The following is a 25,460-nucleotide window of genomic DNA, read 5'->3' as shown; positions in this document are numbered from 1 at the left end:
TTGGGGTGGCGGGGGGATTAAAACTGTGGCCCAACCTCCTGTGTTTACTGCCCCCTTAGCCACCCATATAAACAAGGCTAAAGAGTGTCCAAACAGGGAAGAAGTTCAATAAAAAATTTTAAAATGACATTAGACCAATAACAACGAAATACACAAAAAGAAAAAAAACGTCAGTGCAAAAGAACACATAGGTGTCACTAAAGGCAAATAGGAAGTTTTACTTTACAAAAAAATTTTCACTTTGCAAGAGAATGTTCCCTTAGCTTAGTGAATGTGGTAAAAATTCATTTTGCAAAGAATACACAACCAAATAAAAGAACAATGAGCCATCATGCACACTTGATGTTTTTACAGCTGGTGTTTTTGGCATTTGACATTTTTTTCTACAGTCAATAAACTCCCCAGCATGTTATCCTATGTGTCCATGTACACATAGCCTGTAATCAACTTTTTTTGGCTGGGACATTTTTTGGCTGGAAAAAAACCCAGGACTAGTGGGTTTCTAGAGGAGTTTTTCAGCTGTAAAAACGCTCTAACACTGAAAAATGCGGCAAGACGTGGTAAAACGCTGCAAACCGGCGTTTTTGGACTTTCTTTTACCCAAAAAAATGTTTTTGGATAAAAAAACGCTACAAAACACAAAAGTGGAAAAACGCAGCAAAACGCCACTAAATGCTAATGCAAAAATGCTAAAAAAGCTGAAAAACTCACATTTTTAATGTGACATTACACAGCTAATGTTACCAATATTATCAAAACGTCCAGTGTGCATGAGGACTTAAGATTAATATTTTGTTTGCATGTGATTGGATGGTGGAAGTCAGCAAAGCTTCACCTCATTCACAAGTTAAGTAAACAGCCAATTTGCCGTTAGCAAATAAACCCCATAAAGTCTATTTATAAATATTTTTACACAAGATCCACACAACGTTTACGAAGAATTCACACATTTTTACAATTATAGCCAATTAGAAAAATGTGTACATTTTGGGTGAAAGTTGCATGAATCTTGTATCAAATTCTTGTATCAATTTAGCTACCCTAAATAAACCTGTAATTTGGTGACTAATTTAATTTCTCTGAAATCACTCCACTAGTCCTTAACCAGGCGGGTGCTTAATATGCAAGCTGTTGATGGATACCGAGAGCACTGAAAGCTATGCATTTATGACAGGCAATAGATGGTTATATATCTGTCCTAAGATCATTCTTATCTCTTGAAGGTCCCACCTACTTTAGAGTAGAAGAGTAGTATCATTGTTTTGATATTTAATTTCCATTTTCCAATTTAAAAACTTCAACACCACCCCCTTCCTGACCAGGTCAATTTTCAGCTTTCAGCACTGTCAGTGATCAGGATTTTTTTTTTTTCATTACACATTATGATTACTTATAGCAGTGAATTTCGCTTTTAGAAGCAATCATTTTTACTGAATGAAATTGATTCCTTCAGTTTTTGCTATTTTGGTTAGGTGTGATTGGCCACAGCTAATCACATGGTACAGATGGGCCGTGATTTGCCCTGTCTGTACCATGTGATCATTGTGACCAGTCACAGAGATCAACACAATAGTACACAATGAATTGCAAAGCCATCCATTGTGTACAAATCTGATGTGATCTGCTGTGATTGGTCACAGCAATCACATGGTACTGGCAGTGGCCGGTGGACACATCGGGTGACAGATCTCACTGTGGCGCGGTCCGTGGGGTGCGCTTGAGGAGCATTCTGGAAGGATGTCATTTGACGTCCACCCAGAATGGTGAATGTCCCGTCTGGATGTCATTTGTCTATAGGCCAGTTGGGAGCTGGTTAATTACTAGTAGTTGTGTATGCAAAGCTGGCCATGCACTAGTAGAATTTTGTTTTGTGTAATTTTTTTTTTTAACATATGATGTTCTAATTGTTAGTGGGCTACAGCCTGGGTTCACATATATGCGGTGTGGTATATCGCACGTGATTCGCACAGGAACCGCACCGCATTCCTGTGCAAATCACATGCGATTTGTGCGCGGTGCGATTGGAGCCATACATTTGTATGGCTCTATTTGCACTGCACCCGCACCAAAAACGCGCAGGACACTTTTTTTGGTCCGCACTATAATCAGATCACATGGGTATTCACACCTATGCGATCCGATTCTGCACATCGCACCGCGTTTTGCAGACCACTTTCGGGGTGTTGTTAACGTAACATACACACCCACAGCAGTTCACATGAACGGGGTGCGATTCTGATGTGGTGCGGAATTCGCACAGAAAACGCTGCAAATTCTGCACCGCATCAGTGTGAACCAGGGCTAAATTGACATTCATTTCAACTGTAGTGATGAGAAAATGTGAAGGAGCACGACGTAAATGTTTTCTATTATAAATGAAATTCTAACAGTGTATGTGGTTTTTGTTTGGGAAACTCCATACAATCCAAAATCAAATGTTAAAAACAAAATTTTTAAGTACTTTCAAACTGCATTTGTCTAGTCATCAAATGGGCTGAGAATATTTAAACTAAACTCAAGCCAAACCTTTTTTATTTCATTACCCTTTTGGGGAAGGGGCAAGGTTAAAGCCGCTGTCATGTTTTCATTACCCACTGTGCCCTACTGGCGAGATTTTTCCTCACCTCCATTTAAAAACCACATGCACAGCAAAGGATTTTAAGAATAAAACTGTCATTATATCTATATATATATAAATGTACAATGCCAGCCATACTTACATAAAAATTGGACAGAGGCCCACTAAATGAAGGAATTTTAACTCCGAAAACATATTTTAACTGTGACACCACAACTTCAATTGCTGCAGCAGTTGTGAAACCATTAATTAAGGGCTCCGACAAATATATGACTATGAAGCCAATTCGTAGAAGTCCTAAAGCCAACTGCAAAAAAATATAACAATAATAGTATTATACTTTTATCCAACTGAAACAGAAATGTAAAACAACAAAAAATAAAAAAGCTAAAATATGTTTATTACGGTTACTAATAACAGTTAGATATTAGTTAGTTGCAAGCTGACTTCAATACAATATTACTTTGGTTTCTATCTTTGCGCATATGTATGTTAACATTTTTTGCCTAGACATCACTTTTCATCATGGAGCTTGGGAACCACCCTTGCTTTATGGCACTGTTAAAATACCATGTCACTTAACGACCTTTAGGGATTAGTCTTTTGATGGCTCTAAAACATCACTACACTGTTTTCACATGAAAAATAAAGAAGTTGACATATTACATGCAGACGTGTTGTTGACAACTATTTTCTGCATAGCCTCTCAGTCCAGCCGCCAAAGCTTGACTCCACTTACCTGTATCTTTTCACCCAATCAAATTATTCTTATCTGGGCCTCTATGTATGTTGCCTAAAATGTATTTCCCCAATCACAGTCAAATTTAAAAAAAAAAAACACACTATGGGGGTTATTTACTAAAACTGGAGAGTACAAAATCTGGTGCAGCTCTGCATAGAAACCAATCAGCTTCCAGGTTTTATTGTCAAAGCTTAATTGAACAAGCTGAAGTTAGAAGCTGATTGGCTACCATGCACAGCTGCACCAGATTGTGAGTGTTCCAGTTTTAGCAACGCTAATCCTGTATGTTTGTTATGTATTGTCATTCACAAAGCATACCTAAAATCCTTTTTTTTATTACCTTTTTGGATGTTTCTGAGGAAAAGGCCTCATGGCAGACTACAAGAATTTCTCAACAATTGCAGAATATGGTAGTCCATATATGATTCAATTGCTTTCCTTCCACCATAGGTGGAAGGAAAGAAAACAACTTGATTCCCCCATCAACACAGTCAGTGTTGATGGGGGAATGCCTCCTGCAGCGCCATTGTGTTCTGCTACATTTCTTTGGTGAAGATAACCCTCAAATCAGTATTTATTATTTAGTCTGTAGGAAAGGTATAGACTTCACAAACTATGAGATATATCTGAAAACTGATCAATCCTGAAGTAGCGACAGTCAATCTAATTTCTTGAGGCCCAAAAATTGCAGAACAGTATAGATATCCCCCAAATTACCCTGTTTTGCAAAGTAGACAGTCCGACGTATTTCATAAGAAGCATGGCAAGTTTTTTGAAGTTGTAATTTTTTGTCATAATTTTTCGGAAAATGAAGAAATTAAAAAAATTATTTTCATAATTCCTTTTTACATATTGTCACCAGTGCCGTACAGCGTCATCATATAACTGGTGTGGTGGTGATCAGGGACACTGACTGGTGGCAGTATGAAAAAAAAAAGATTGATAATTTTGTAAACAATTTAAATTTTTTTACATTTTTTATTACATTTTGTTCTCTTATTGTAAGATTTTTTTTCATATTACACTATGACCAAAGTAGTATAATTTTACCATAAGAACATGGTACTACTTTGGGGAAGAGATCAGTATTTTTGTTTTTTACACAATTTGATTGCTTATAGCAAAGAATTTCTTTGCTATAAGCAAGCATTTAACTGAATGAAATCGATTCATTCAGATTTTTTGTTGTGATTAGCTGTGATTGGCCTCAGCTAATCACATGACACAGATGGGCTGTGATTGGCCCAGCCTGTGCATGTGATCACTGTGACCATTCACAGCTAGACACACTTGTATACGATGGATGGCATGAAATGAAGCCATCCATTGTTTACAACTGTCAGGTGACCTGCTGTGATTGATCACAGCACGTCACATGGTACTGGCAACGGGGCCGGTACACAGATCTATCATCGGCCGTGTCCAAGGTACACAGCCGGTGACAGATCTCGCCACAGTGTGGCCCTGTGGACACGCGAAAGGCGCAATCCGGGAAGGACGTCCTCCCGGGGAGACGAGAGGCTCGCCCCGGCCATCATATTACTATAGGCCGGGTGGGAAGTAGTTAACTGCAGTGGCCACAGAAAGATCAAAATTAGTCCGGTCTCCGCTGAACCAACCAAATTCTGATTGATCTATGGCCAACTTTACTGTTGCATCCATGGAATAGCAATTGAAGGGTAGTCTCTATAAAAGGAAACAAAGGGCAAAACAACTGAAATGTGTTTTAAACATTTCATATGCTACTTAAAACTATGTTTTTTGCTATACATCCATTTTAAGTTAACCAACTCTAACATGAGTTATAGATTAGGGACTGATCTGACAAGGCAGATTTTAAGGCAGCTCATGTCATTATTTGGAAATCATTGTTTTATGACCAGACAGACCTGAATAATTCCAACCAGAAACGTAAGAGATGCTGCTACAATGATACGTTCGTTATTCAGTAAATCTTCAGAAGTAGAGTTAGTAGTGCTGGAGTTTGTATTTCCAAATTTATCGTCAGGTACAAGTGTAGCTACAACTGAGCCAACCATCAGGCTCACGACAGGGAAAGGGCCTAAACAGATAAAATGATAGAAATGATTACACATTTCAGCCTTGTGTCTATTTACACAATGTATACCTACTGACTGTCATCACACATCTCTTATATTATGTTGTCATGTAACTTACCTGCTGATATATGTCTGGAAGTTCCTAGGAAAAAGTAGACTACAACTGGGAAGAATGATGTATATAATCCATAGCCAGGCGAGACATTTGCGAGGAGTGCATAAGCCAAACCTTAAACACAAACACAAGTGATAATATTTCACATTTGACACAACTGTTCTAAATCAAGGTTGTATTACTGAGAAAAAAACTGTCTGCATATGACCCAAACACACAGCTATCCTGACCACTGAAACTACAAAAGGGAAATTGTTTAAAGATGTCTTTACAATTGGCAGACAATTGTCACTGAAATGCCGATACCTGTATTGCTGAAATGTCTGTATTTAAAGGATAAGTCTGCTTTTGCAAAAAAAAAAAAAAGCTCATATAGTTGCAGCAAACAATGTGCAGCACAGTGGCTAAATGGTTAGCTCTTCCACCCTGCAGTGCTAGGGTCATTGGTTTGAATCTCAACCATGGCACCACCTGCCTGGAGTTTGTATGTTCTCCCTGTGCCTGCATGGGTTTCCTCAAGGTACCCTGGTTTCCTCACACACTCCAAAGACATGCTGGTTGGTTAATTGGCTCCTGTCTAAATTGGCCCTAGTATGTGTATGAATGTGAGTTAGGAACCTTAGATTTTACACCCATTGAGGGTTAGGGACTGATGTGAATGTACAATATATATGAAAAAGCGCTGCACAAATTGGCATCACTATACAGTATAAGTACCTGTAATAGATAATAATAATGTGCATTTATTATGTTTTTGCAAATCATCGCAATCACTATCAGTGGATCATCGGTGCAATGCCAGACTCTTACAAATTTTTCTTCCAGCTCTCTGCCCTTACAAGGTGTGGGATTTAAGTTGGAGAGCTGAAGGAAGTGTCAATGGACTACAAGTACAAAATAAAAAGCATTAACTGCGCTTGGATACCTAAATAAAAAAGCTGCCAGCATACATTCGATTGATCACGAATAAAACAGACACATTATACACATGCAGCATTTAACAAACTAAACAACAAAAACAATCCATGTAAATAATTTCATCCTGGGGGAAGGAAAAAGTCTTAACACCAACTTGAGTGCAGAAATATTCAAACATGACACTACAGTGGTATAGCCAAACAGCTTACCAAATTATAAGACCCTCAAATTATAGAGTGGCCTTAAGTGCTTGATGTACTAGTAGGTGTCCTAGATTTATATCACTTCATCCACATCCAGCATTCTAGGTTCTGGTCAAAATCATGCTTAGTGGATCGATCCCCTCAGACTCCATATAATGTAACCCAAAAGCATCATTTCGGGATGACATTGGATGAAAAGAATTTACCTCAAACAGGATAAGAAAAACGTCCGTAGTGAAGAAAGTTTGAAATGGTAAATGTTATTAATAGTATTACACTCACATGAATTCCAGTATAAAATGCATGTAAACAAACATCAAGATGGCCGCAGCATTCAGCGCGCTGACGTCATACATTACAAGTCCCGCTCTATGCGTTTCATCACAGAATGACGTCATGAGGGACGCCCCGAAATCTCCAAATTATGCTTTTGGGCTACGTTATTTGGAGTCCAAGGAGATTGATGCATTAAGAATGATTTTGATAAGAACCTAGAATGCTGGATGTGGATGAAGTGGTATAAAGCCAGGATGCCTACTAGTACATCAAGCACTTAAGACCACTCTAATTTGAGAGTCTTATAATTTTGTAAGCTGCTTGGCTCTACCACTGTGGTGTTGTGTTTGAATATTTCCGCACTCAAGTTGGTGTTGGGACTTTTTCCTTCCCCCTGGATGAAATTATTTACACGTTATATGGACTGTTTTCATTATTTAGTTTGTTAAGCGCCGCATGTGTGTAATATGAATGGACCACAAGTGCAGCAATAGTGCAGCAAGCCCCTCTTGATGACGTCATGACAATCAGTGTCCGGCGGATTGGTAACACGAGAACACCAATAGTATTGCATAAGACATATTGCTGTTATACATGCTGGCTGTATCTGGTGAGACTGAGCACCAAGGGAATATGAGTGGCTCATTGTTAAGCTTTTATGTTTTGGTATCAATGTGTTTTAAACAATAAAGCACTATGTTTTGCCCATGTGTTTCTGCATGCTGAGCGGTGGAGTTAAAAGGAGGGGGTTGCACATAGAGGATTTGATCTGCCCACAAGAGAGAATCATAATCCAGGAGACATCCCTACAAAGTCCAATTAAAGGGACACAAGTGCTATTTGACCAAACTTTATATGTGAGATCAAAAGCTCCAGGTGAGAGCACATCGGGTGTTTTGGTGAAGGTGCACAAATTGAGAGAAGATTTGAGCATATATTTAGGATATTCATTGATTGGTGGCACTATACTGATTAGGAAAATTATTAATAAGGATGTCACTATTTTTATGGGACTTTTATTGGTTTAAAACATTTATTTATTTCACGTTCACTTTTTTATTGTTCATTTTTGTCATATTGAACAGAGGATGTACACAGTTATGTGGTAATTTGATGACACATATGAGTTTGGGGATATCAGTATGTTAATGATACAGCGCGGCACATTGTTTGGGTTTTTGTTAGATAGCACATTAAAGAGTATGTGTAAAGTGTGAGTCTGAGCTGCTGGCAAGGTTTTACTTATTTATTACATGTTACACCATAAATACAGGCATAACATGTAACATGGTCCAAAAGGTGGAGTTAGCCTATTAACAACTTAATTCTGGGTGGATGTGCATATGACATCCTCAGGTTTAAGTGGTTGTACCAGGATGATTCCTGCAGCTACAGGCATGCTCCCAATATCAAAGTTTGCAGCCGTTAATGCTCTTTTTTGTAGGATTGATTTGAGTGGCTCTACAGCCACACAATTACTTCTACAAATGGTGGAAGGAGGTGTCCCACCACCGCTGTCCCCTCTTTTCCCAGGCTTTCCTGCCCCATTGGGTAGTCTGAGACTGCTCTGACCAGCTGCATCCTGTGCACTGCAGAGAGGGAGAAGAACTAATGTTGTTCCTACCTCTCTGTGTGATCAGAAACTGGAAGCTGCATGGTTTTGTCACTTCCGTTTTGGTGCTTTGTTTTCTGGCCTGTTACTGGCCAGCAGGGGCGGACTGACAACTCATGGGGCCCCCGGGCAATAGGGGATCATGGGGCCCCTGTGTCCTTGCCCAAACTCAAAAAAGCCTATGAAAAAGGTACCATGGGCATCTTATGGGGCCCCCTACTGACCCCGGGCCCTCGGGCAGTGCCCGAGTTTCCAAATGGTCAGTCCCCCCCTGCTGGCCAGTGAAGCAGCCAATCAGGCCAATCTGTCTCTGATCGGCTGCATTGAAGACCAGAGGAGAGATCTGGGGTCTAATAGATCCCAGATCTCTCCATAAAGAGGACCTGTCACAGCCCATGCTATCACAAGGGATGTTTTTCATCCCTTGTGAAAGCAATAAAGTTGATTGAAAAAAAATTAAAGGAACAGTGTAAAAAAAAGTTTTAAATAAAATAAATAATTGTCTTTAAAGCACCCTCATCCACCTGTGCGTGTGTACAAATGTGAGCACATACGTAAATCCCTCACACGTATGTAAACAGTAATGGCAATGCACATGTGAGGTATCGTGACGAACGCCAGAGCAGGAGCAATAATCCTAGCACCAGAACTCCTGTGTAACTCTAAACTGGTAAAGTGTAAAGGCTTTTAAAGCATCACCTATGGAGATTTTTAGGTAGTACTGTAGTCTGGTGCCATTCCATGGTCATATCTAATTTTACAGTGTGACATGTTAGGTATTTATTTATTTGGCATAACATAATCTTTTATATTTTATGAAAAAAAATGGGTATTATATTGTGTTTGTGTTCACTAATAATTTTCACAAAAATTTGCTTTTGAAAAACCGCTACACAAATACCATGTGACATAAGAAAAATTGCAATAGCTACCATTTTATTCTCCAGGGACTCTGCTTAAAAATATATAACGGGGGGTTCTAAGTAATTTTCTAGCAAACAAAATGTCAATTTTTACATTGAGAAAATGTGAGAAATGTCAGAATTGGCCACAGTAGGCAAGTAGTTAAATAATTTAGAGTTATGTTCTGGTAATACTATATGAACAAATTATTTCTCAGTGGACACCATCCCCACGTAGACACAAAAAATACAAAGATCACCTTTACTGATGAAAGCAGGAACAGGTAACGGGACATTATATGTTCCACTGAGAAATCACAGAGAGGTAATAAAATCTCAACCTTTTATTGTGTGATCATAAAAACCTCAACGAGATACAAAGACAACGTTAAAAGCAATGAATCCGTATATATAGACAGTTTCATAGTCTTTGGAGTCTAGGACCTTTTATTACCTCAACATGATTTCTCAGTGGCACATATGAAGTCCCGTTACCTGTTCCTTTTTTGGCAGTTAAGTTGATTTTGGTATTTTAGCTTATAAATACTCTATGTTATGGATATATGTTTCATAGGATAAACTGTTGAATATTTTAGTGGGAGAAAAATAATGGATTTGAAATTTAAAAATGAATACAAAAGACTAATTTCTTTTTTTAACATTCAATGGAACATTGCTAGCTGAAATATTACTGTACAGGTCTGCACTTGCTAACATTTGCGTAACATTTTTTTGTATTTATAATGTATAATGCATACAAGCAGCACCTTTTTAGTAGTAATTGTGAGGCTGGAATGTCGCAGGTTAGTGCTGTTTTTTCTTTGCCTCCTTTCTAATGTTACTGGTCCAGGACACCAAGTAGATAGGTTGCTATCCCCAGCCAACATGTGCCTCTCTGTCGTGAATACATCAACTCACATCGCTTTCAACATTGTCCATGCTTTGTTAGGGGTTCCCAAAAATACTTCTCTAAAAGTACCAGACTTGATGCTGATATGCCAGGGTTCTTCAGCATCCCCCTTTAATAAGGAGAGGGGACTTATGTGCCACCAACCTATGTGCAATAGCCACATCTTCTGTTGTTAACAGGTCCTAGGGGTCCTTTGGACTTCCAACCCTTTCACTCTGCATGCAGCATGGTGAATGTGCCTGCCAATGTTTTCAAATATTTTTTTTTTGTATTTGTGTAAGGCGAGCTCACCTTGTAATACAGCTACAAGCCCTGTTGTAACTCCTGATATGATGTCACTGAGAATCCACTCCTTAAATCGATAAGCAGGGAGCCAGGAAATAATAGGGAAGAAAGATAAGGCAACTCTCTTAGCTTTCTGAGAGGAACATCTACAATGAAAGTAAAAGTGACTCATTTTAGTCTCACATAATAACAGTTTATAATGACCATGGCATAAAATGTATCAGGGTGCATGCACACTGGCACTATCCTAAACGTTTTCTTCCTGGCAGGAGAAAAGTAGCTGAAAAGAACGTGCCTAAACCATGGTTTTGTAAATGCATTTATGCGTGTCAACTTCTTGGGCGTTTCATAATTTCATTGGGCAGAATGTAATGAAAAAACACCCAAGTGTTTAACAAGTCTATCATTAACACGCATTGACATGCAATTTTTGCCACGTTAACACGTTTTTGCCACATTTGGTGTTTTTTACCATTTGTTATGTCAAAATACTCCACTCTTAAATGCAAAAGGAAAGGTTTTTTTCTGCCTCTAACCCCCCCCCCTGCTTCTAAGCTCCTCTAATCACCTTTGTGTGCATGGGCACATACACTATATTGCCAAAAGTATTGGGACGCCTGCCTTTACATGCACATGAAATTTAATGCCATTTCAGTCTTAGTCCATAGGGTTCAATATTGAGTTGGCCCACCCTTTGCAGCTATAACAGCTTCAACTCTTCTGGGAAGGCTGTCCACAAGGTTTAGGAGTGTGTTTGTGAGAATGTTTGACCATTCTTCCAGAAGCATATTTGTGAGGTCAGACACTGATGTTGGATGAGAAGGTCTGGCTCACAGTCTCTGCTCTAATTCATCCCAAAGGTGTTCTTTCAGGTTGAGGTCAGGACACTATGCAGGCCAGTCAAGTTTCTCAACCTCAGACTCGCTCATCCATCTCTTTATGGACCTTGCTTTGTGCTCTGGTTCGCAGTCATGTTGGAACAGGAAAGGGCCATCCCTAAACTGTTCCCAGAATGTTGGGAGCATGAAATTGTCCAAAATGTCTTGGTATGCTGGCACCTTAAGAGTTCCCTTCACCGGAACTAAAGGGCCAAGCCCAACCCCTGAAAAGCAACCCCACACCATAATCCCCCCTCCACCAAACTTTACACTTGGCATAATGCAGTCAGGCAAATACTGTTCATTTGGCAACCACCAAACCCAGACACATCCATCAGATTGCAAGAAAGAGACGCCTGATTCGTCACTCCAGAATACACATCTCCACTGCTCTAGAGTCCAGTGTTGGCGTGCTTTACACCACTGAATCCAATGTAAGGCTCGGATGCAGCTTCTTGGCCATGGAAACCCATTTTATGAAGCACTCTACACACTGTTGTGCTGAAGGCCACATGAAGTTTGGAGGTCTTTAGCTATTGACTCTGCAGACAGTCAGCGACCTCTGCACACTGTGCAATTCAGCATGCACTGACCCCGCTCTGTCATTTACATGGCTTACCACTTTGAGGCTGAGTTGCTGTTGTTCCCAGTTGCTTCCATTTTGTTACAATACTATTAACAGTTGACCATGGAATATTTAGTAGCAAGGAAATTTCATGGATGGACTTATTGCACAGGTGACAAGTTCAACCTATCACTGTACCATGCTTGAATTCACTGAGCTCCTGAGAACAACCCATTCTTTCACAAATGTTTATAGAAGCAGTCCACATTCCCAGATGCTTGATTTTTTTACACCTGTAGCCATGGAGGTGATTGGAACACCTGAATCTAATCATTTGGAGCGGTGTCCCAATACTTTTGGCAATATAGTGTAGGCTAACATGGAGGGGCGAATGCAGGCAGGAAAAAAAAGCAGAACGCCTCAAACAGTGGCATTTTTTTATATCGACTGTGCATAGACCCTCACAGTATATTTTATTGATGAGGACTATCAATAAAATATACTTTTAGCTAGCAAAACACATAGGTTGCAAAAGCCAACCCCCTTGTTCCTGTCACACAAACAGGGTTGGAAACTCTGTCCAGAAAATAGCTTTTAGTTACAAAATACATTGTATCCATTTTTCAATAATTTGAACATCAACCACAAGTGCAATGGCATTGGACACAACAACTGCACATTTGTACAATATGGCGCTGATGGAGGCAGAGGCCTTTCAATAGTTGAATAGTTGTATAACAGCCAAACAAGCATATGGACAACTTTAAAGAGAACCAGTCACAACTGGACTTATGCAAGAACTTTAACTCTTCTCTATTAATTTATTACAATTGTACAACCTTACCTGTCATAACCTCTCAGTTGACTCCTTATTTTGTATTACTTACTTCATATCAATCTGATTTTTCAGCTTGAGAGTCAAAGTTCAGAGGTCATATGGGCACTATCTGCTGTATCAAATGCCTGACCTTACACAGACTGAGCTTGATTTAACAAAAATGATGTGCATATCATATTCTTGCACTGTTTACAATAGGCCTGTGATTCACTTGCACATGCATGCACAGTGTACATATGGCTAATTAGTAATAGGTGTGGCATTTAATGGAGTATATGCCAGCTAAGCAGTGGTGTGTCTGACATACGAAATGGGATTTTCTGCTTTTTTGCACTTGGCTCCCATGTTGTAACAAAACCACATATTGATATAATTAAAGACAACTATCAAAAAATATTAAATGTAAAAAGGCCATGATGCATGCTGCACTGGGGTTTTCACAATGCACATGCACAGATATGCCTGCTGTGGCCACATATATGATTTCACAGGCTAGTGCCTCTAAACAGATTTACAGTAATGTACAGTTTTCAAGCAAAATGTTGATGTGTACGATTATTTGTGCATCCTTTAAAAACAGAAAGCACAAAATCATTGTTATATTAAGTAGAATTCCAGGCTAGAATTACTAAGCTTAAATCTGCTTCCAACCCCTTCTAAATCCTATAATAACTACACTGTATAAAGAAGATGTTTATACTTACCTATTCTGAGGGAGCTCCAGTCCAGTAACATGGTGGGCTCCCAGTGACCGACCGAGTTCATTATATGAATCACTGATGTATTTATACATGTTGATCAAATCCCCCCTTAATCTCTTCTTCTCAAGAGAGAATAAATTCAGTTCCTATAATCTTTCCTCATCAGTTTGGTTGCCCTTCTCTGTACTTTCTCTAGTTCCCCAATGTTCTTTTTGTGATTTGGTACCCAAAATTGAACTGCATATTCCAGATGAGGTATTACTAATGATTTGTAAAGGGGTAAAATGATATCGCTCTCTCTGGAGTCTATACCTCTTTTAATACAAGAGAAGATTTTGCTCGCTTTAGAAACCACGGCTTGGCATTGATTCCCCCAGTTGTACTCCCCCTAGTATGTATGATGCATGCATATTCTTAGCCGCCAAGTGCATAACCTTACATTTATCAACATTAAACCTCATTTGCCACATAGTTGCCCAATTAAACAGTGCATTGAGGTCGGCTTGTAAGTTGGAGACGCACTGTAAGGATGTTATTCCACTGCACAGCTTGGTGTCATCTGCAAAGACCAAAATGGTAATTTTAATCCCAGACCCTATATTGTTTATAAATATATTAAAAAGTAAGGGTCCCAACACTGAACCTTGGGGTACACCACTGACAACCATAGACCATTCAGAGTATGAATCATTAACCACTACTCTCTAAATATGATCTTTTAGCCAGTTTTCTACCCATTTACCATATTTGCCGGCGTATAAGGCGACTGGGTATATAAGACGACCCCCTAATTTTCCAGTTAAAACATAGGTTTTGGGTTATACTCGTTGAATAAGACTACCCCCCTTCTGAGGCAACACCATTTAAAAACATCAGATTTTTTAATTAAAATGGTTAATGGTTTATACTGTAGGGACATTCGTTTTGAGCCAGCTTGGCTCAGCACGGTATACTGTAAAACTGTATACTGTATGTAGCCGAAGCTACCGTACATACAGTATTACCGCACATCCAGCGGGCTGACAGATTAGGGACGATTGTTTTGAGCCAGCTTGACCCAAACGAACTAAAGGTTAACATTGTATACCCCGCATATAAGACAACCCCCAATTTTTGGGGTACATTTTTAAGTATAAAAAGTCATCTTATACGCCGGAAAATACGGTGCATACAGATTTTTCCAAGCCTGTAGACTTTACCTTACTCATAAGCCGTGTATGACAAATGCTTTTGCAAAATCCAGGTATACCATGTCCAATGCCACCCCTCTGTCCAAGGTTTTGCTCACCTGCTCATAAAAAGAAATCAGATTTGTTTGACAACTTCTGTCTTTCATGAATCCATGCTGTCTGTTGCTTAAAATATTTTTTTCCAGCAAGAACTCATCTATGTGGTCTTTTATTTAAACTCTCCAGTATCTTCCCAACTATAGAAGTTAAACTAACAGGTCTATAATTACTTGGTAAATATTTTAACACTTTTTTAAATACTGGCACCACATTGGCCTTATGCCAATCCAGTGGTACTATGCCAGACATTAAAGAGTCCCTAAAAATTAGAAACAATAGCTTTGAAATGACAGAGATCAATTCTTTAAGGACCTGTGGGTGTATGCCATCCGGTCCAGGTGCTTTATTCACCTTTATTCTGTCTAAATATTTTTGGATCATATCAATTGTGAGCCAATGTGGATCATCTGGAGCTGTGTCAATACCATGCCCATTATGGACAAGAGCTTCCCATGCTCCTTTGTAAACACAGAGCTGAAGAAGGTATTTAATACATTTGCCTTCTCTTTGTCCCCAGTCACCCACTCTAGATTATTTTGTAAAGGGCCTACATGATCTTTTTACTATTGATATATTTGAATAATTTTTTTGAGGTTGGTCCTGCTATCTTTTGCAATGTGTCTTTCGTTTTCAATTTTTGTGGCCTTTATTTCCTTTTTGCATATTGTATTATATTATTTGCAATGTTTAAACGATGATAACATTCCTTCATTTTTATATTTAATAAAAAGCTATTTTCTTATTATCTATAGCTTTTTTAACTTTGGCCATAAGCCACATAGGTATGATTTTTAGCCTTTTAAACTTGTTGCCCATGGGAATATATTTTGCAGTGTGTTCACATTCAGTCTTTTTGAAGAACTCCCATTTCTGTGTTGTGTTCATTGATGCCAATATTCCCTCCCAGTCTAAGTCTTGGAGAGCAGCTCTCATCCTTGGAAAATTAGCTCTTTTAAAATTGAGCATTTTGATTTTTTCCATATGTGCTTGCTGTTTACAGCTAACAATAAATGAAATCATGATATGGTCACTGCTACCCAAATGTTCTTTTATATGGACATTAATAATAAGCTCTGCATGGTTTGAGATTACCAAGTCCAGCAGAGCATCATTCCTAGTTGGGGCCTCTATAAACTGTACCATAAAATTGTCCTGTAGTAGGCTTAAAAATGTTTGCCCTTTAACTGTTCCATCAGTACCATTACTCCAGTCAATTTATGGGTAGTTAAAATGCCCAACCTTTACAACCTTTGAAATCCTGAAGGTGGTCATTGAACTTTGGACCCCTGTATGCCAAAAAGGTATCACATATATGGTATCCCCATACTCAGGTAAAGTAGCAGAATCTGTATCATTTACAGTAAGTGACAACTTTGTGTAAAAAATATAATTTTTTTTTCGCATTTCTAAAAACTAAAAAAAATGAAATCTTTCAGGGACATAACATGGTTCTCAGCAAATACCTTGAGGTATCTACATTCCAAAAGGGATAATTTTAAGGGTATTTTACCTGTCTTGGCATTTTATGGCCTTTAAAAACATTGCATGTATGGAAAGCATAAGATGATTCTGCCACACCCCTAATGTTGGGCATACATGCAAAGTTCTTTTTATTGTCCAGCCTGTTTCCTGACTACCTAACATCTTTAGAGACCCTTCTTGCGCAGAATTGTATAGATCCCTACACTATGCTATGCTAATGGGCTACAGTTTTAGGAAGGATCCGGTTCTTCCAGTACCTTTGTAAAAAAAAAAAACGCATTGTATAGAGCCAATTTAAATAAATATATAGAAACTTTTTTGAACCAGTGTCTAGCTCTGTAGGAGGCTAAATATGGCTTCATCATTTGGTCATTGAAGTCTACAGCTCCCTTATTTAGATTATAGTAATGGATGCAGGGAGCCTTTTCAATGACACCAGACGCTGTGTTAATTTGGACCATTGAGTCTGGGTGAATGGAAAACAAGATGAATACATCACATTTGTCCTTCCATTTTCCTGCTGGTAGCAGGTTAGAAAGCATGCTTTCTCCCCCTTTCTAAGTGGGGGGTTAACCAACTGTTGGGGGAAGCCCCTGCGATTAGATCACATGGTACCACAGCAGCCAATTTTTTGAAGGAACAAATGTCTAAAAAATGGTATGCTTGCATAAAGGTTGACCATGTACAAATGGTATGCCTTACATAATAAGGGTGATAACAAGTTCCACACTATCACATCAAATCAAATTATAGAGGTCTTCGGTGAAAAACAGCTAAAAAAAAGTCATGGGGCATTGGTAAGCTGGCTATTTCCTCCTGGGGTGTGAATGGGGGGATAATGGGTGCTGCTGAATCTGGGGGCAGCCAATAGAGGTTTGCAAGCACCTCTGGAAGTCTACTAATTCTTGGTGGCTGTGGTTACATTACGCTAGCCACCTCACCAGCTTGCACTGCACTGTTGGTGCTTGCCACTTCACCATGAAATACTGTACTGCTGATGTCTAAAAGGCCAGGATGTACTACATCGCTGGTGCTCGCCAGATCACCAAAAAGTAATGCAGAGCTAGCATTTGTGCCCTGCGACAGCTGAGCATAATCATGCACGTCTAGCACTTTAGCAACGTGGGGTTGGGCACGCCTAATTTTAGCAGGGACCTCTTCAACATTTTCTGAGCTAGCTGTCAGGGTGCTGCTGCTTTCTACAGGTTTAAATTCTGAGCCTGATTCTGACAGTGAGGCTTCCCCTTTGCTCTCATCTCTTATGCTCAGAATCCTGTTGGCCTCTTCACTAATTTACCTTTTTTTGGACTAAGTATACAGATACCTAGTAGCAACGATGGGAAAAAGAGCTCCTAGCTATCAATCAGGGACTGCTTTCAGGCTAAAAATAAAATTAAAGTGGTTATAAAAGCAGAATGTTGTTTGCCTTAATGCATTCTATGCATTAAGGAAAAAAGCCTTCGGGTGCAGCACCCCCTCTTATACCCACCTGAGCCCCATCTTGACCTAGTTATGTGCATGAGAGAAGTGGCTCTCCCAGGTCTCTGTCTCCTCATTTTAAAATTCTGAAAATGTTTTTAAACTCTAATAGGGAGGACAATCGTAAACTATCAAGAACAAACCAACGTAAATGTTTAGAATTGATATAGGCAGAAGGTGAACTAGTATTATCGGTGATTATTACTCTGCTGTTCTCTGCATGTTTGCCACATGAATAATTCCAAAGGTTAATGATTTTTTAATTACAATGGCGTAATACTAGATGTATTATCCCGTATCAGTTTTGCATGCTCTTTAATATAATTTAATAAACATGTTCCTGCCCCAACAATGATAAGAGAATACAAGCTGCCATTGAGCACCACGCTTCCCAACATCATCCCTCAAATACAGGGATAGTCTGAGATACAGTCAGTGAGGGAGGGTGGTGTTGGGTGTAATATTGATTAATAATAAATTGAAGATTCATACAGTTATTAAGAAAAATTCCATTTCTTTAGGAAGAAAGCTATTAAACATTGCAGGCTGCTTGCTGTCTCTCACTTACACACTCACACTGCACACCACTTAGATCAGGGGTACTGAATTAAAATTCAAGGAGGTCCGGTCACTAAAGAAAGGAAGGAAATGGTGGGTGGATGGAAGGGAGGAAAGAGTGGAAGAAAAGAAGGGAGGAAGGGAGGGGTGGAAGGAAGGAAGGGAGGGGTGGAAGGAAGGGAGGGGTGGGTGGGTGAAAGGTAGGTTGGACTCACATGACTCATTCAGATGCAAAAGTGATGTCAGCTGCTGTGTTTAGTTTCCCACTCACACATCCTCTGAAGCTGCACGGACTGGAGTGTGCGCGGGCACAGGGGGAGGCAGAGCATATCCAGTCTCTCTCCCCTCTTCTCCTATTAGTGCGGAGGATGGAGGGAGGGGCTGGGCATTGAGAAGAACACAGCAGTGGTGGAAGGGAGGGGGGCAGGGGGGTATTAAGAAAACTGAGTCATCAAGTATGTTCTTTGCAGCGGTGGGGACGGTGACAAGCCGCGATCTCCTGTATGGCTTTCAATAAAGCAGCTGGAAGCTGCACCTCCTCCTCTGTCTCCTGTAGCTTCCAGCTGATTTAGTGAAAGCCATACAGGAGATTGCTGCTTGTCACTGCCTCCACTGCCACCCTTCCCACACACCCCTAGTCCTAGCACTGCTTGCCGTCCCCCACATTATTTCCACTCACGGGCGAGTGGAAATTTCGAGGGCTGCAGGGATGGTTGGCAACTCTCCTCTGGGTGGGGGGGGTTCAGACCCCCCTGACTTCCCCCTTATCTATACCCCTGCTGCAAGGGGTGGGGCCCACACTGTGATGTCATGTTGCCATGATGACCGCCCTGCTCAGTGGCAGATCTGTCATTGCGGGCTGGCGTTCCAGAAGGGAGCACTGCTGGGGCCATTCTTGGACCACAGTCCGCCATTTAGTGACCACTGACTTAGAAGAACTCTGTGCCATCTGGCTGCAAAGGATCACAAAGAACTCAGATTGTGCTAAATGATGTGAATGTTCTGACTTAAGCACAGCTGCAGAGTTTGCTGTTCAGTTGTATTTGTTGGCTAGAATTGTCTTTTATTGTATATTAATGATAGATAAAATAGAAAGGAATGTTGTTGTTTTTGCAAACAACACAACATTATAGAGAATTATTAAAATTCAACAGGTCATTGTCATACTCCAAGACAAAATGCAATATGGGCAGATAAATCAGATAGCTTGGATTTCCTGGAAATATAAACAGTTTCCTACTTTCTTCTTTCAAATACTTTTTGATGGGATGGAATTGCAGGTTAAAATGGAACAGCATTTGAAGTGAAATAATGACAAATATGGCCTAATTAAAAGCATATCAAGGTGCTGGGTAAGCTGATGAAACATATGTACTGTATTTGTAAGTGTTGTTTCTACTTACCCACATGTCCGTTTCAGGAGATCCACTATTGTGGTATGGGATCTTTCTACTATTTCATGATCAGCACTGAAGGAATCCTCAGAATAGATAGGTCTGGATACCAAATATTTATTCTCCATTTTCTTTGCATCCTGTTCTTGTGCTTCCATTTTAAAAATGCAAGTGGCTGCTCGAAAAGCTTAATTCTTTTTTAAATAAAAGTACTGACCTTCTGATCTGAAAAACAAAAAATATCAATATATTAAGATAACCAGCTGAAGGATCTTGACAATATATTCAATTATGAAGTTCAAATAACAATCTCTGGCACTCACAAGTCGTTTGAAAAAATGAAAAACTTTGAGGGTTATTTACTAAAACTGCATGGCACAAACACTGGTGCAGTTCTGCATAGAAACCAATCAGCTTCCAGTTTTTTTTTTGCCAGGGCTTAATTGAACAAGCTGAAGTTAGAAGCTGATTGGTTACTGTCAAGGTCCTACCTTTTCCCTGTGGTTATGTTACTTCATGTGCTGGTGTCCATCTTGGATTCTGCTGTGCATGATGGGAGCCCTTTTATGCCTTCAGGTTTCTGTGGTCCATCCTCCAGAGGGGTGTGGCTGATGACATATAAGCCTGTGGCCCGCACATGCTCTTTGCACTTGTGTCTTGTGTCTTTGTGTTGCTGTTACTCTGTTCTGACTCTCGTGACTCTCCTGGTATCTGATTCGGCTTGTCTTGACTATTCTTTGTATTCTCCTTTGATCTGACCCTCTGTTGCTGAACCCGGCTCGTGACCTGTGATTCTCGTCTGCTGTCCTGTACTGTTCTGTCCTGTTGTTGTTGACCCCGGCTTGTCTGACTACTCTTTTGTCTCTTCCACCAGCTACACGCCATTGGCGGCGGCCATTACCGCAGCTGAGGTGTCTCGGGGGCCGCGACCTGGTTCCTGGCTGCGTCAAGTCCATCCCCACCATCAGGGGCCCTGGTGAAGGGCAGCCTGGGACTTAGACTCCGCGCCCTGAGGGACTTCGGTCTGTGGGTGGTGGTTGTCGTCAGCCAGTGCGTTACATTGTTAGGCCTGCCTGTCCGTTCCTCAGCTCCTGCCCTGACATTACACAAGTGCCATGAACCCTGACGGTGCAGGCACGCCTTCGCTCCCAATGCTAGTCGCCAGACTCGATCAACAGGATCACCTGTTGGATCAGTTCGCTCAGGCGTTGCAAACTCTGCTTGCACGCACCGCGCACCTTACTCCTGGTGTTATTAGGCCGGTTGTCGCTCCGGTGGTCGCTTCCGCTGCTGTTCCGCTTGCTGTGCCTACCGCCGCGGCTGATGCGGCACCCGCGGTGTCCAGAGGTATGACCGGTTCAGCCCCTCTTCCACAGCGCTTTGGGGGTGAGCCGAGTCAGTGTCGTGGGTTCCTCAACCAGGTGGGTATTTATTTTGAATTAATACCCCACGCCTTTCCGTCTGAGAGGTCAAAGGTGGGGTTCCTCATCTCACTGCTCTCAGACAAGGCCTTGGCCTGGGCAAATCCCTTATGGGAGAGGAACGACCCGGTGATTCAAGATTTTTCTGGTTTTGTCGATGCCTTCCGTAGGGTATTCGACGTACCGGCTCGTTCCGCCTCGGCGGCCAAGCTGCTCATGACCATGCATCAGGGTTCACGGACCGTGGCCGAGTACGCTATAGAGTTTCGTACCCTGGCGGCAGAGGTCGGTTGGAACAATGAGGCTCTGGTGGCTGCGTTTTCTCAGGGTCTTTCTGACTCATTGAAGGACGAGATTGCAGCTAAGGAACTGCCTGTGGTGTTGGAGGAGCTCATCTCTTTCCTGATCCTGATTGACACCAGGCTCAGGGAGAGGCCTTCACTCAAGGAACGCCTGCGGAGGCCTTCCAATCGACTGGCACCTGCGTTTTCTGTCCCACCCGTTCCTCCCTCTCCTCCCACTCCTCCTGGGGATAGCTTGTCTGGTGGGGAACCCATGCAGCTGGGGTTTGCTCGCCTTTCCGAGGGGGAGCGGGCCGCTCGGCGTCGGGAGGGTCGCTGCCTGTACTGTGGCCTCGGTGGGCACTTTCGGCAGTCTTGTCCGGTCCGTCCGGGAAACGCTCGCACCTGAGATCATGTCGGGGACAGATCTTGGGTGGAGTTTCCTCGTCCCCGGCGTTCCGCAAGGATAAGCCACTGATCACCGTGGTCCTTTCTTGGACAGGGGGCTCGGTGACGGCCCAGGCGTTGGTAGACTCTGGGGCCGGTGGGTTGTTCTTGGACAGCTCGTTTGCTGCGCAGCACTCCATTCCCCTGCAGGCTCGTGCTGCCCCATTGGTTCTCGAAGCAATAGATGGCAGGCCCCTGCAGCCGCCGCAGGTTACCCACGAGACCCTGCCAATAGAGGTAGCCATTGGGGCTGTTCACAGGGAGTTGGCCTGTTTTCAGGTGATTTCTTCCCCACACTATTCGGTGGTTTTGGGGTATCCCTGGCTCCAGAGGCACAATCCAACCTTCAATTGGCAAACAGCCGAGATTCTCTCATGGTCTCCACAGTGTGGGGCCGGGTGCATCCGGGGGCCGGTTAAGGTATTGTGTGCCTCCTCAGACTCTGCGTTGCCCACCGACTATGGGGAATACCGGGACGTGTTCGATAAGGTACGTGCTGGTACCTTACCACCGCATCGTCCTTACGACTGCGCCATATCCCTGCAACCCGGGGCCACTCCTCCACGTGGCAGGGTGTACCCTCTCTCGGTTGCGGAGAATAAGGCCATGGAGGAGTACGTGGTGGATGCGCTTTCCCGGGGGCACATTCGTAAGTCTACTTCCCCAGCAGGAGCGGGGTTTTTTTTCGTAAAGAAGAAAGGTGGGGAATTGAGGCCCTGCATCGATTATAGGGGTCTCAATCGGATTACCATTAAAAATGCATATCCAATTCCTTTGATTTCTGAGTTATTCGACCGCCTTAAGGGAGCAACGGTTTTTACCAAACTCGACCTTAGGGCGGCGTACAACCTCGTACGGATCAGACAGGGGGATGAGTGGAAGACCGCGTTTAACACCAGAACTGGGCACTACGAATACCTGGTGATGCCCTTCGGATTGTGTAACGCGCCCGCGGTCTTTCAGGAATTCATAAACGATGTCCTTCGTGATTTGTTGCAGCAATGCGTAGTGGTTTACCTGGATGACATCTTGGTTTACTCTACCTCCATGGAGTCCCATGTCCAGGATGTTAAGCAGGTGCTGCAACGATTGCGTGAGAACGGACTCTTTTGTAAACTCGAGAAGTGCGAGTTCCATCGATCCCAGGTTGCCTTTTTGGGCTACATAATTTCCGCGGAGGGATTTTCCATGGACCCTCAGAAGGTTGCGGCAGTTCTGCAGTGGCCTCGTCCCAATGGTCTTCGGCCCATTCAGCGCTTTCTGGGTTTTGCCAACTACTATCGGAAGTTCATCAGGAACTTCTCCACATTGGCAAAGCCTCTCTGTGACCTAACCAAGAAGGGGAGTAACCCTCACGAGTGGCCATCCGAGGCCATCAGAGCTTTCGAGGCTCTGAAAGCTGCCTTTGCTTCGGCTCCGATTCTTTCGCATCCCAATCCTGGGTTGCCCTTCGTCCTCGAAGTTGATGCTTCCGAGACGGGAGTAGGGGCTCTCCTGTCTCAGCGTCGGTCACCCGATGGACCCCTACTTCCCTGCGGGTTCTACTCCAGGAAGCTTTCCTCGGCTGAGTGCAACTACCAGATTGGAGATCGAGAGTTGTTGGTCATCATTCTGGCTCTCAAGGAATGGAGGCACCTGCTCGAGGGTTCCGCGGTTCCGGTCCTCATTCTTACCGATCACAAGAACCTGACTTATCTTTCGGAGGCCAAGAGATTGACACCCCGCCAGGCCAGATGGGCTCTGTTCTTGTCACGCTTCAACTATGTGGTTTCATATTTGCCTGGTTCCAAGAATGTCAGGGCTGATGCGTTATCACGGCAATACTCTGAGTTCTCCAGGGAGGACTCTGAGCCAATCTCACTTATACCTCCAGATCAGATCCTGGCTGCCATTCGCACCAGTCTGACCTCTCCCCTTGGGGAGCAGATTTTGGCGGCTCAAACTGATGCTCCTCCCGGGAGGCCGGAGGGTAGATGTTTCGTACCCGAGGGATTGCGCACCCGCCTGCTGCGTACCTACCATAACGCCAAAACTGCCGGGCATCCAGGGAAGAACCAGCTGTGTTGGGTCGTCTCTCGCTTATTCTGGTGGCCAACCCTCCGTGCCGACATTGCCTCTTATGTAGCGGCATGTTCGATCTGTGCCCAGAATAAGTCTCCACGGCATCTCCCTTTGGGTCTTCTGCAACCCATTCCCAATGGGGAGCGTCCTTGGTCACATCTAGGGATGGACTTTATTGTAGACCTCCCGGTGTCTCGGGGTCATACGGTCATCCTCATGATCGTCGATCGGTTTTCCAAGATGTGCCATTGCATTCCACTCAGGAAATTACCCACAGCGCAGGAACTGGCCACGGTCTTTTCCAGGGAGATTTTTCGCCTGCATGGGTTACCTAAGGTGATTGTCTCAGACCGCGGGAGTCAGTTCGTGTCCAGATTCTGGCGTGCCTTCTGCTCCCAGTTGGGTATTAGTCTCTCCTTTTCATCAGCCTACCACCCGCAGTCCAATGGGGCTGCGGAGCGTTCCAATCAGGCCTTAGAACAATTCCTTCGGTGTTATATTTCAGACCATCAGGATGATTGGGCCGATCTCCTGCCGTGGGCAGAGTTTGCCAGGAACTCGGCGGTCAACTCCTCCACCGGGATGTCTCCCTTCATGGCCAACTATGGGTTTCAACCCGCGGTATTACCTGAGAGGTTCTCACCACAGGACATTCCGGCTGTGGAGAACCATCTTGCTGCCCTGCGTTCTTCTTGGGGGCAGATCCAGAGGGCCTTGAGGGACTCAGCTCAGCGCCAGAAGTTCCAGGCTGATCGCAGACGGTTGCCCGCTCCTTCATACCAGGTCGGCGATCGGGTGTGGTTGTCTACTCGCAACCTCAATCTTCGGGTGCCCACACCCAAACTGGCTCCCCGTTTTGTCGGTCCTTTCCGCATTCTCCGCAAAGTGAATCCGGTGGCCTATGCACTTGCCCTTCCGTCTGGGATGCGGATCTCCAATATCTTTCATGTTTCCCTGTTGAAACCTCTGATCTGCAATCGCTTCACTACCTCTCTTCCTCGGCCCCGTCCTGTCCGGGTTGACGGTCATGAGGAGTATGAGGTGAGCCGGATCCTGGACTCTCGATTGGTGCGCGGTCAATTACAGTTCCTGGTTCATTGGCGTGGTTATGGTCCCGAGGAGCGTTCCTGGGTTCCTTCCGCGGATGTCCATGCTCCTGCCCTCCTCCGCGCTTTTCATACCCGCTTTCCTCAGAAACCTTTTGTTGAGCCGCGGAGGGGGAGGGGCCCTTGAGGGGGAGGTACTGTCAAGGTCCTACCTTTTCCCTGTGGTTATGTTACTTCATGTGCTGGTGTCCATCTTGGATTCTGCTGTGCATGATGGGAGCCCTTTTATGCCTTCAGGTTTCTGTGGTCCATCCTCCAGAGGGGTGTGGCTGATGACATATAAGCCTGTGGCCCGCACATGCTCTTTGCACTTGTGTCTTGTGTCTTTGTGTTGCTGTTACTCTGTTCTGACTCTCGTG

The 25,460-nt window shown here is 42.8% G+C and overlaps 1 protein-coding gene across 1 annotated transcript in view; it reads right to left on the bottom strand.

Moving 5' to 3' along the window:
• LOC149472905 (chloride anion exchanger-like) overlaps positions 1-25,460 on the bottom strand; it is a 102,934-nt gene that overhangs the window by 68,311 nt on the left and 9,163 nt on the right. The window contains exons 2-6 of the mRNA XM_089685132.1: positions 19,795-20,010; positions 10,608-10,747; positions 5,499-5,609; positions 5,210-5,382; positions 2,721-2,885 (exon numbers count right to left, since the gene is read on the bottom strand). Coding sequence (XP_089541258.1) covers positions 2,721-2,885; positions 5,210-5,382; positions 5,499-5,609; positions 10,608-10,747; positions 19,795-19,943 — 738 coding nt within the window. The 5' untranslated portion in view covers positions 19,944-20,010. The remainder of the gene's footprint in view (positions 1-2,720; positions 2,886-5,209; positions 5,383-5,498; positions 5,610-10,607; positions 10,748-19,794; positions 20,011-25,460) is intronic.

The sequence above is a fragment of the Staurois parvus genome, unplaced genomic scaffold (genome assembly GCF_062004578.1).
Source record: "Staurois parvus isolate SC_StPar_1 unplaced genomic scaffold, SC_StPar_1.0 ptg000019l, whole genome shotgun sequence".
NCBI classification, from domain to species: Eukaryota; Metazoa; Chordata; class Amphibia; order Anura; family Ranidae; genus Staurois; species Staurois parvus.
Note: the sequence above shows the minus strand (reverse complement) of the source record. Positions and strands in the feature narration are given on the sequence as shown.